Source organism: Sceloporus undulatus, chromosome 1 (assembly GCF_019175285.1).
Source record: "Sceloporus undulatus isolate JIND9_A2432 ecotype Alabama chromosome 1, SceUnd_v1.1, whole genome shotgun sequence".
Taxonomy (NCBI): Eukaryota; Metazoa; Chordata; class Lepidosauria; order Squamata; family Phrynosomatidae; genus Sceloporus; species Sceloporus undulatus.
Window position 1 is genome coordinate 67147204 of NC_056522.1, and position 13146 is coordinate 67160349.

General features: G+C 38.7%; 1 protein-coding gene across 4 annotated transcripts in view; it reads right to left on the minus strand.

The window, feature by feature from the left end:
• RYR2 (ryanodine receptor 2) overlaps positions 1 to 13146 on the minus strand; it is a 406736-nt gene that overhangs the window by 178197 nt on the left and 215393 nt on the right. For all 4 annotated transcript variants that reach the window (XM_042470214.1, XM_042470205.1, XM_042470232.1 and 1 more), the window contains exon 27: positions 2946 to 3093. In XM_042470214.1, the coding sequence (XP_042326148.1) occupies positions 2946 to 3093 (148 nt within the window). The remainder of the gene's footprint in view (positions 1 to 2945; positions 3094 to 13146) is intronic.

Below are 13146 nucleotides of genomic sequence, written 5' to 3' on the forward strand. Positions count from 1 at the left end.
GCCTCTGCTGCCACAGCGGCAGCCCCAGAGGCCCTGATCCACCGCTTTTCCAGGCCTCAGGGAAGTGGCAACACGCTGCTTCGCCACAGCCTGGAAAGGGGTGTCCTTGGGGCTTCATGCCCCAAGGACACCCTGACAGCGGCAGGGAGACAGAGAAAGGAGCCACTTGGCCCCTTTCTCTTCAGTATTGCTGGCACGGCCGTGTAAAGGCCACGCCAGCGATATGCACGCAAAAGGAGCTCTGTTTTGGAGCTCCTTTCGGTGCCGTTGAAAGAGTTCCACAGGCGCCCTGCAGTGGCACCAGGATGTAACGGCCATGTCGCACCATTTGGATATGATGCGGCCGTTACATCAAAATGGTGGCGCCCATGTAGACAGGGCGCTGCCATTTTGATGTACTGATTATGTCCTAGGGTTAGGGTGCGTCTGAAAAGGACACTCCCAGGCAACCGTAGCACATACTCAGTACGTGCTTAATGGCCCGTTTGTACAGGGCCATAGGCTCACTAACATTTGGCTCTCACCACCCCCAGTGCTAGTACACTGACTCAACAAATTCCATCTGAGGTAACATGAGGAATCAAAAGAAATTTCTCCACTGCTGGATCCCCACTCCTGCCTGATCATTTGCTATTAAACTCTCTGAATTGTTAAGCTATTATCTGCCTCTGTCCATGCTTTCCATAAGCTTCTCCCTTCTAGGTTCTGATTCACTTAAAGACATTTAATTCTCAGTGGGAACCTGGATTAATACACCCAAACCTGACACCACATACATTGAACTTCATCTCTTCTCTTTAATCTTTGCCTCATTTCCATGTTTCATTCTGTCACATTTAGAAACTCTTCCAACCACAATCTTTGGCTCCAATGCAGAATATGAATATTTTGGACTGGGGAGTACTTAAATACAGCTCTACATAAGTGGTCTTTAATATAGTGACCTCTTGTACTTTACCTTGACTCAGAGTGAGACTGCTGTTATTGGTATAACGAATTACTACTCCTGTTGCCCTTCAATGTTTCACCAATGTGACTTCTGATTATCTCTTTCCTTTATATCCATGTTACTTTTCCCTTTGGAACAACATCACTAGGAGTATGGCATTAAGCCATTTCTCTTATATCATGCATTATCTTGCCAGGTTCAAATACTCATACAATTAAGTTATCATCTTTTGAATCTTCTGTACCTCCAATTAATTCTCACTTTTCCTCTTATATTTTTTCACTGCTGCATCAGTGTGTATTTTCTTCTGAATTTTATACTCTTAGCAAAAACATAAAATCTCTACAAAGTTTTGCTAGTAACCACACTATTATCAAAGAGAAAATCATTGGGTAAGGCAGATTATCTACAAATTAATATTAGTGATTAAAGCAAAAGTGCTGCAGAGGATGCAAAGTTCCTAATTCTCAGTATCTTTCTCTTTCATATATCTGACAGTCAACATGGATAACCTCTCTAATTATAACACCTGCTTTTCCTTCCCAGAGAGCATATGGATAATGAAGCATGAGAAGGTGCCATAATTTTTCTCACTACTATGAAACCCACATCTGGCACTGAGAGATTTGCAATGGACTGAACACCTTATGAATGGGCACTTAGCAAAGACTGCAGAATGTAAAAAGCTTTAATGACTGAAGAGTGAAGAAAGGAGAATCAGTTCATTTGAAATGTGGTGTGGGAGAAAAGTCGATACCTTGGTCTGCCAAGAGAGAGAGAGAGAGAGAGAGAAATAGGTCCTAGAGCAAATAAAGACTGAACTCTTCCTAGAAGCCATGACTGAGACTGGCATACAGTTGTATCAATAGAAGACAGGATTCATTAGAAAAGACAATAATGCTTGGCAAGGTAATAAGAAAAGAGTAAAACCATATTACTGGTGAATAGATTCAATGAATGAAGCCAATGAGTCTGCAAAACCTGAGCAGGGCTGTTGATAACAGGTTGGCTTGGAAGTCTCCCATTCAAAGAGTGATCATAAGTCGAAGCCAACTTGACGACAATTACCAACAACAGCAAACGTGAAAGCCCAATAGGTGAGTTTATTCAATATGTAAGCTCATAAAAGCAAGTTCCATAAAAACCACTAGAGGGCCCTGAATCATTTAAAATTGCTTTTGCAAGCAGAATGACAATGATAGTGCCTACAGTAAATCAAATTCTTCCAGGTAGCAAGAAATTTTTGATATTACAGGAGAAACCTTTTTCAGCTTCATAGAGTGGAAGATATTGCTTAGTGGTTTTTCTGTTATATGTTTCTAGATGCTTAGAGCTTCCAGGAATGGTAATTCACCTTTTAAATACTTCACAGCCCTCTTAAGTTTAACCCTAAAAAATGTAAGGTTTGTTTTTTTTAAACAACTCAAAAATGGATTTCCAGATGCTTCTAATTTTGTTTATCTCTCTTCTGGCATTTCGGACAGTACATGTAGACCCTGGAGGCTCTCAGATTCAGAAAACTGTCTCCAAACTACTGAATTTCCATATCCCTGCTCTAGCATGACATCCTTAGACAATTCAACTACCCCTTCTTGCAGCACAAGATCAACTTAAACAGCCTAATCCAGGATTTCTCAGAGACTTATTTGCACAACTGACATGCACTTCTCTGTGCTTATCTTATGCAGCTATTTAACAGTTCATTTAACAGAATGAACAGTTCAGTTATGTTCCTTAGTCCACAGAAATATTACACCAGATACAAGTATCTAGTACAGAAACATTGCAGATGGAGTAGCCTAGCTGTAGCATGCATTACATTTAGTCATTACACTATACCAGCTACAGCAGAACATTCCCAACTTTTTTTTTAGTCTGCACCATATTTAAATTCATTTTATCAGTTTGAAAAATAGTTGTGTGTTGCCTAAATATTATAATAAAATAATCATATAGTAGGTTCCATCTACTTCTTTAGAAAATAAAATTTTAATACCATGATCTTGATCTGGAGCTTCAAGGTTATAACCATAGCCAATAAGTGTACGGACTGCTTCTCGTAGACTATCTTTGTTTGATTTCTTAGTTCTATCATCTAGAAGTGCGTAGGGCACAAGACGAGGATTTCGGCGGTTCTTCACATCCTGAAAAATAAGAAGAAATATAAATTAAGATTATTCATTTTGTCACAAGACTGTGACCAATGTGTTGATATGAATTATACTGCTGGTAATTTGGTTTTTTGTTTTGTTTTGGTTTTTTTGTTTGGTTGGTTAGTTGGGTTTTTTGGGGGAGAGGGGGGAGTTAGAAGGACTTTGGGTAGAACTTTAAAGTTCATCTTTTCCCCAAAGAAATTCTATGTAATTTGGAGGCACTCCTTTATACACTCCCCAACTATCTTCACTTTCTTACTCCTAATGGGTGGCAGATGCAGTAGAGAATGGCAGGAAACATGACAGGCAACAAAGAACAAGAGCCAGGAATGAATAGGAAAGGATGTCTACAGTACTCTGCCTCACAATGCAGTTTGTGAGTATGAGAAGGAAGCTACAGAGTAAGCAAGAGAGTGAAGGCAGAGTGGGTTGCTAGACAATGAAAGACAAAAGAAGGAGCAAACAAAAATATCACACAAATGAGAGATATGGTGAGGGAAGAAACAAGAATGCAGAGAAAGAGGAAAAGACAAAAAGTACAGATTTCAAGGAGAAGAGATTCTGAATACAGGCAGCCCCCGCTAAACAGAAGATAAAGTATGTTGGGAAAAGGACATCAAAGATGGGTAGTGACAATAATATAGATATTACTGGTAATAAGGTGGGAAGAGAAGACTGGAAAACAAGAGATAAGAGGGTTAAAAAAAACACAGAAAAACCAAGCAGCTACAGAGAAAGCATAGGTTGCCTGACAAACAAGTTACAGGTTCACAGAATTAGGATTCCTTTGTATCTAATACACAATATTAAACATTTTAACAAGTGACGTTTGGCCAGAAAGACCACACTACCAAATAAACGATTTGTAAGCCACTCTGAGAGCCCTTGAGGCTGAAGAATGGGGTATAAATAATCTTAAATAAATAAATAAATAAATATTATAGTGTTTTTACATTTGCAGATAGAGGCCCAGTACAAACCGCCCAAAATGGCGCACTCGCAACGTCATTATGGTGCCATGACATGCAGACACTAGCACGTCTCTACAGGGCACCGCCATTTTGACATACAGAAGATGTGCTAGAGTTGCGGGGCATCTGTAAGTGACACCCCAAGGCAACCCTAGCACGTCATCAAGACATGCCACAAGGCCCATCTGCACTGGGGCAGAGATGCCCATTTTGGAAGTTTTAAAAGAAAATAATCTATTTTTTCCCCCAAGGAAAATAATTGTTTGACTATCACTAAATGAAGTTGTGGCTTTTGTGTGGAAGAAGGAGGGTTTCAACCCATATTCCAAACATAACCTACTTTACTGAAATTGGGATTAAAAGTATGTAGACCAAGTAAGAAATCATAGAGGACCTAAAGTAGGATTTAGGCCACTGAGCAGTGTAACAGTTGAATTGTCTGTTGCTCCAAACATTTCTGAGTTACCTTAATCACTAATTTGAACATCATGTGTTTTAGTAAGTGCAAATAGATATAGAAATCTTTGTTTACAACACTGTTTATGAATTTTAGAAATAAATGGATTTTAATTGGAAATATAAATAGCTTATCTATATTCTAGCTGCTGCTGTTCCAAACATTAAAAAAGAAGAAACAAAAGGGTACTGACATTCACTTTTGGCCTAAACACCTTGTCTTCTTGGCAAGAATCAGAATAATATTTTAAAATAGTCCCAAAAACATTTTTTAAAAACCTGTCAAGAAACCCCAATGAGAAGAATCCTGGACCTGAACCTTCACAGTTCAGGACTTATTCTATACAAAATTCACATGTGGTTGTTTTGCGTAGAAAACTGCATTTTTCTGTGCAGAAAATGCTGTTTTCAATGCAAGAAAATAATATTGTTTTCAGCGTAAAACAACCATGTGTGAAATTCTGCACAGGATAAGCCTCAAAGAGTATAGTCTTAAAAGTAAAAAAAAAATGCTAAAATCATTCTTTCCTTTGTGAACAAAAACAGTAAAAAAAAAAACCTGGCACACTGGTGGACTTACGGTGAAGCTCCATTCTTGCCAAGGAGAAGGAGACATCCATGAATGGGTTACTCCTGTTGCCACCCAGAATAAGCACAATATTGTATTATTTTAAAAGAATCTCTATTGATCTTCATCTTCTTCTCCTAAGTTCCTTCACAAGCTGAGATACAGGAAAGAACAGAAAAGACTCTCCACATCCAGTAAGGAAATTAGGTCTTGCCACCCAAGGTGAAGCTGGAAGACTCCTCCTCCTTGGCAGGAGCAGACCTTCCTAGCAAGTCCTTCAATGTGCCAGCTAGTAGAGAAGGAGCCATCCATAAATGTAATCTGCCAGAGCAAACATGTGCATTAGGGTGCGAGGTGACAAGGATGTATTATAATGTTGTGCTACCTGTTGCAGAACCCTTCCACCAAAAAAGGCTCAGACTGAGACAAGGCAATGGACTTTCAAAGAATCCTGTACACTACATATACATCATTGTCATCTACTATCCATTACCTTCCTGCTGAGAACAAAAGTGAACACAGCATGGCATTTTTGTTTACTTTTCTTATATTAGGACAGGCTCTTGACTTAGCAAATCTCAATATGGCCAAATATGAATTCAAGTTGAAACTTCACTTCTACAAATTAAGTTCAAAGTGTGACATAGAATACAAAGACAAAAGTACAACAAACAAAAGGTGCCAAAGGTACCTTTAAACCTCAGTAATGGATTTATAGAACAAGCCCTATTGCCCCAAACAAAATAGGTCATTGTACCCCATGCTCCAGTAAATCACACAATATTACAAAATTTATCAACTTGACAGGAAAAGGAAAAAAAGTTTTACTTAATCCGTAATTTCATGAAGTACATCCAATTATGGCATCATGTTGTTATATGAAAAACAACACATGGCCAAAGCAGATGGCCTGGAATGAGTGAGCTCTGACCACACCAGCCGTGATCACTCTGGGACCGAGACCACACAGCCTGTTCCCAAAACAGGCCACTGCCACGGTCCCAAATGAGCAGATTAATCCACTCCTTTTGCCACCTTAGGCAGCCACGAGCCAGCTTCTGGCTGCTTCGGGGGCATACATGATCTAAATAGTAAGCACCCAAAGCAGTCAGAAGCTGCTTTACTTGGCCCATCTGTCTCAGGCCTCAATCTACTTACCTCTTAAAGACCAACAAGATTTGTGAGATACATGTGATCAATTTGTGAGATACGTGTGATCAATTAGTGAGATACATGTGATCAATATATACAGGTCGGGCACTCCTCTTTCGGGGCAACATAGCTACCCATGGATATGTTTCATACAGTTTCATGGGTAGTCACTGTATGAAACATATCTATGGGTAGCTATGTTGCCCAGAAGGAGGAGTGCCCGACCTGTATATATATCCCTGGATACTTACAACAAAATGCAGGCTTGTGATTAACATCGTCATTTTTTAAAATCTCCTATATTATTTTTAACACCTTTGCCTGATGAAAACACCAGTGGAGCTTTGAAAGTCTGTGACATATGTATAATTTTATGTCTTTTGGTTGACCCAATAAAAGTATCACTGTTTTGTGGATTTAGGAGGTTATTGTACCCAAAAAATGTATGTTAGTCTTCAAGGTACTAGACTCTTTTCTGTTGTTTCTGTTGTGTTTGCTGGAATATTGTGGGGGGTGTGGACATACCAACCACGGCTACCATATGAAAGCATGGTATCGTATGTGTAGTAACTCTAGAGCAGGGGTAGGCAACCTGCGGCCCGCGGGCCGGATGAGGCCCGACGAGGCCTTGGGACCGGCCCCAGCCCGGTCCTGCCACCGATTGCCGCCGGGGCCTTTGGGGGGCAATTGTCTATAGACGCCTCACAAACATGCATTAATATTAACATTTTTTTAAAAATCAGCCATTTTTTTCGTGTGTCCTCCATTTTTTTAAAAAAAGTGTCTTCCATTTGAAAATTTTGTCCTACATTTGTCCTGGTTTATTTATATATTTAATTTTTTAAAAAATTATTTAATTATTTATTTTTTGGCTTCGGCCCCCCAGTTGTCTGAGGGACAGCAACCCGGCCCCCAGCTCAAAAAGATTGCCTACCCCTGCTCTAGAGTAAGGGGTCTCGCCCTGGGGTGTTTGCACTCCCAGGGAGTGCAAGATGGAATTTCAGGGGGTGTGACCAAGAGTGGCTTATTTTCTTGAGTGACAAGGCACAAATCATCACTCAAGAAAACAAATCATCAACACTGAATAAATTAGAATCTAATGCTCAATTTAAATTTAAATTTAAATTTTTATGCACTGTGTTAAAAGCCTTTTTAAAAGTTCCATTTGCTCACCTGCAGTTTTCAATTTGTGGTTCAAAAATTAGAAATTAGACATCATTTTTAAATGTGATAGTACTTTTAGGGGGTGCAAACATTAATCAAAATTTCCTAGGGGGTGTGGGAAACAGAAAAGGTTCAGAAACTCTGCTGTAGAGGGAGATGTACTTTTACATCTAGTTTAGATACATCCATTAGCGGAATGCATAAGCTTTACAATATATAGACATTTATCTAGATATGCCTCTTCATTTGCTATATAGCATCTGCATCTGCTGAAGTGAAGCAAAAGCTAACTAGAATGAACATAATGTTACGCCAAGGAGGGTGGTGGAAACAACTCATGCTAACACTCCATAATTTCTGATACTATTAGTTTTGCATGGCCATTTTTGAAATTTCAGCAGGTGGTGGGGACAGTGGTGGAATCCTCCTGAATTCTAACTAGTCCATAAAAACAGAGTGAAAACTGAACACATTATTTAACTTCATACCTCATTTCAGATAGGATACTTTCCCCAGATAAACTATCCTACATTAAACTGAGCAGAAATATAGCTGCCAATATAATTATTCCTCTCATCCAAATATCTGATTACCTCAATATTCTGACCATTCTGAACAGTAATATTGTATTACAAATTGCTAAATATTTTTTTAATATGGCCCCAATCCAGAAGAGTTCAAATAGCCAGAATTACATTTCTTTGGTGGTACTAGAAACACTTTGCCCCTACCACGTTGTATAAATGAAATAATTATAAATCTATCTTGTGTTTTTCTGCCTAATTTATTTTTTGGATATTTTATTTGTACTGTTTGCATATTCTTAGCATAATGTACTCTGATTTTATTATTTTTTTATTTTTTTAAGTCGATAAAGTATGTATCTTACTTTCTCAAAGTCTTTTCATTTCTCGCTAAAACCTTACAACATTGGTGGGAGGTATGGACAGTTTGGTAAAAGATGTTGAAAAATAAATAAAAATGTTTTAAAAGCAATTCTTGTTTAATTGCCAATAAGTAAGTGCTTCAGAAAAGGACCATCTGTTATAAAGCTGTTACAAACCATCACAACATAGCATTGTTACAACAGTTGTATATGTATATATACCTACATGCCTAAGAATCAGGTGTTAACTTGCTTATTATAAGACTTCTTTCCACAAGCATGCCTCTAAAACAGTGTTCTCTAACCTAGTGTCCCCCAGATTTCTTGGGCTACAACTCCAAAGAACCTGTCTATAATGAGACTGGTTGTTGTTGTTGTTGTTGTTGTTGTTATTAACCTTTATTTATAAAGTGCTGTAAATTTACACAGCGCTGTACATACAATCTTTTTAATTGGACGGTTCCCTGCCCTCAGGCTTACAATCTAAAAAGACACAACACAAAAGGAGAAGGGAGTGGTGGTGGGGAAAGGGCCTCTCTAGTAGGATAATACATATAAAATACATAGCAATACAGGAAATGATTCAATAAAACAGACAACAAAAGAACATCAAATAACAAGTGACAATTATGCAATGCCTGGGGTTCAAAGGGAATGTACTAGGTTAAGGTTGCTCTACAAATGCTTATAAAGTAGACATCTGCAATAAAGTTGTGTTATTTTGACAACTAAAATTATAAAATACAGTACACTGCAATATGAAAGCGCTGCTGCCATCTGTGTGTAATCAAACTATATTTTATTCACTTATTTGGGATACAGTATTGCTTTCAACTTTTCATTATAATATTACAATATGATAATAAGGAAAGAGATAAACACATTTGGTTGGCCTTATATATTTTCTTGTATAAGAGCTGGACAAAATATTGCTTTGCCTGTTTTTGTTTGCCAACTAACTTGAAAATAAATGATTACGCATATTTAATGTGTGAACTTCCCAATTGTATACATGTCTTGCTAGAACAGATCAGGGTTGAACAGCTCTTAAAATAACTTGGCTCAGAAAATTTTAGCTCATGCTCTCACTGGAAGAAGGAGAAAGGCCATACTTGCCAATTCCTCAATCCCCTATAGCCCCTTTTCACCCCCACCCCAATAAATCCTGGAGGACTGAAATAGTCTCCATAATAGAGTACAAGATGGCACAATAGTCTGCAGAGCAGTAGAACTGGGAGAGGTGGCAGCTTTGTTTCAAAACCCCTAGTTCATCTACTGTCTTCTTGTCCTCCTGTCTGGCTCCAGGAGCATTTGTTGTTTTAAATATGAGCAAGCACATGCTGCCAGATCTTTTACTGCTCCCAACCACCTACTGACAAGCTGTTTTCTTGGTCCTGCTATCTATCCCTCACTCCCACAGGGTTTTGCTTCCTGATTCCAAGGGACTGACTGAGATGTTCTGGTTTCCTCCTGCTTGTCTTCTGTCATCTGCAAATCTTTTCTATTATTACTGCTGATACTAGTTAGATTACCTTACTGAGATGATCCCTGCCTCCATCTTGTCCTTCCCAACTATCTTGGTGCTGAGGAAGGAGAGAATCTGAATTGTTTCAGCAGTGTCTTCTACCCAGAGAAATTAATGTTCTACAGAGTAGGGATTCTAGTTTCAAGGAGACAAAGAACAAATGACCAGCAATTCTTTCCTTGAAAGCACTAATGCACATGAGAGATCTATGTAATAGGGAGCCCACCCTAGCCAACACCAGGCCTCCTTTAAATATTACATTTACCTGGATATACTTCATAGAACCCCTTGACTTCCCTCTGAGACTGCAAGGTATTTTGGCATAATTAAATAATCAGTGTATTTAATAGTAATTAAAATGTGTGTGCTTATTATTAGAGAGTTGTTATCTAAAACAAAATAGTGCAGTATAAATCAGCATGTGCTTTATAGACTATGGCAAATCTTTTAACTGCCTAAGTCATGGAAGGCTATGGAACACCCTTAAACACATCTGATAGTCCTGATAAGGAATCTACTCAGGACAAGACGCTCCTGTCAGAACAGGAAATAAAAAAGGAGAATGGTTTCCAACTGGCAAAGAAGTCAGACAAGGCTACATCTTCTCACCCTACCTGTTCAATTTATATGCAGAACATGTTATAAGAAAACAGGCTTGGTCATAGAAGAAGGAGTGAAAGTAGGAGGAAGGAATATCAGCAATCTAAGATACACAGACAACACCATAATACTAGCAGAAAACCTCCTAGACCTGGAACAACAGCTAAGGAAGATCAAGGGGGAAAGTGCAAAGGTAGGCTTACTGTTGAACATAAAGAAAATGAAATAATGACGATGCAGAACTACACAAATTCAACCTAAACAATGAAGAAATAGAAATAGTAAAAGAATTCTCATACCTGGGGTCAAACATTGATAGCAATGGGGATTGCAGCCAGGAAATCGGAAGAAGACTAGGAATGGGGAGAGCAGCTATGAAAGAACTAGACAAGATTCTAAAATGCAAAAAATATATAATTGAGCACAAACTTTAGAATCATATAAGCCATTGTATTCCCTATGTATGGATGTGAGAGCTGGACAATTAAGAAACAAGAAAGTAAGAAAATCAATTCATTTTAGATATGGTGCTGAGTGCCAGAGTGCTAAGGATCCCATGGACAGCCAAAAAGACAAAACAAATTGGTCCTAGAGCAGCTCAAGCCAAAAATCTCCCTAGAAGCCAAAATGACAAAACTGAGTCTCTTGTACTTCAGACACATCATGAGACGGCACAACTCATTGGTAAAAGCAATAATGCTAGGAATGGTGGAGGGAAGTAGAATGAGAGGGAGACTGCATGCTAGATGGATGGACTCTATTAGGGAGGTATTGGCTTGTAGGAAGTAAACTGAACAGGGGAGGACAGGGAGTCTTGGAGATTATTATTATTATTAACCTTTATTTATAAAGCACTGTAAATTTATACATCTCATCCACAGGGTCACCATAGGTCAAGATTGACTTGAGGGCAGTTTACAACAAAATCAACATCACTATTGTACACTAAACAAGACTTCCCTTTCTTCTCCTTGCCACCACACTCCTCACACATGTTCCAATGACTTTGGAGGTAGTAACCCTCCATGCTACCACCTGTCTGAGACAGTGGAGCTTATTGCACAGACCCTTGGGACGCTCCCGGCACAGAATGGAACTGAAAACTGCCTCCTCTGGGACGGATTGGGAACGGAATGGGAACTTCTGGCGGTGGCGGCGGAGTTCCAGCATGTGATAAAATGGGTGATTACCCCCATTCTGTTCTCTTCCCGGGCTATCACCCATTTTATCGCATGCCGGAACTCCACCACCACCACCAGAAGTTCCCATTCTGTTCCCAATCCATCCCAGAGCAGCCGATTTTTCAGGAACTGTTCAGAATTAAATTAAATCCATCTCTGCCAGATTTAGAGAACACACCAGAAGAAAAGTTAGATAAAGTGTGAAGACTTAAGCATCTACTTGCAGATGAGGTAGGCATATCCTTTTTGTGAACAGACTCTGGAATACAATATTTATTGAGAAAGGTAAAATTATAGGTCAGGACCTAACATCACCTCTATCACTATCTCCATTTATTGATACAAATCACAGCCTTTTATATAAAAGCTTCATTACCTTTTTCTATTTAGCAACTAGACTGTAAATAGCAAAAAGATGGATGGACAACTATACTTTATCTTTTTAAAAAAAACAGATATCCAGATTGTTGAACAAACTGGTTATCTTTTTTAAGATTTCTATTTTATGTAAAAGCTACTTCCAAATAGATAAGGGATGATCCAATAAAAGGTCAATCTCCTCCTTCTGGACACAAGGGCCTACCTGCATGCATACCCTTCCATACCATCAGATCTGAGGACAACAACCACAACATCTTGATCAAATGAAGGGCTAATGACTAACATTGTCAAATTGTTTTTCTTTCTTTCTCCTGTATCATTTTAATACCATTGCTTGATGAAGAAGCCAGTGGAACTTTCAAAGCTTGCAACATGTATAAAGTGCACTTTGGCCAACCCAATAATGGTATCACTGTTTTGTGGATTTTGAGTAATATATCCAGCTGTGAAAAGACACTGTTAAGTTTTGAATGCACCATATGCAAAAGGTAGTATATTTGTGGCGTCATGAAATAGCAGCAAGTTGTATGAATATTTAATTTATTATAAAATTGTTTTATAGATTCAAAGGAGGAGTGGCATTTGTGGGATTTTCTATGTCATGTGCTTGATTGACTTTTGGTAGTTCAGCTACTTGATCTGACAGGGAGGGCACCACTGGTATCCACTTACTTTGGACCAGGTCTATGAGTGAGGAAGATGGAACCTTTTTCCCTTCAACCTGATCAGAGTCTCTTGTGCAAAAAGAAGGTAGTCTTCCATTAACTGAAATGCAAGTCTAGATACAAGCTAGGAGCTCCTAATAGCATGAAATTCACCTATAGAATTCACCAACAGAAGATACTGAAATTGTCACTAAGATAGAAGCCTTCAATGGGGATTAGACACCTTTCTTTATAAGTAGATTTATATCCCATCTTTTCACTGTGCATGTCTCAAAGATAAGTTGATCAATGGCTGTTAATCACTGTGTGTGTATATATGCCTTCAAGTCACCTCTTGGCTAATGGAGACCCCTTGAATTTCACGGGGTTTTCTTCTCCTTCTCCTTCTTTTTCTTCTTCTTGTTGTGTGCCTTAAAGTTGTTAGACTAAGAATACTTACCCACTTGAATGTCATGGTGGGAGAAAGGCAGCATATAAATTTAAATAAACAAATAA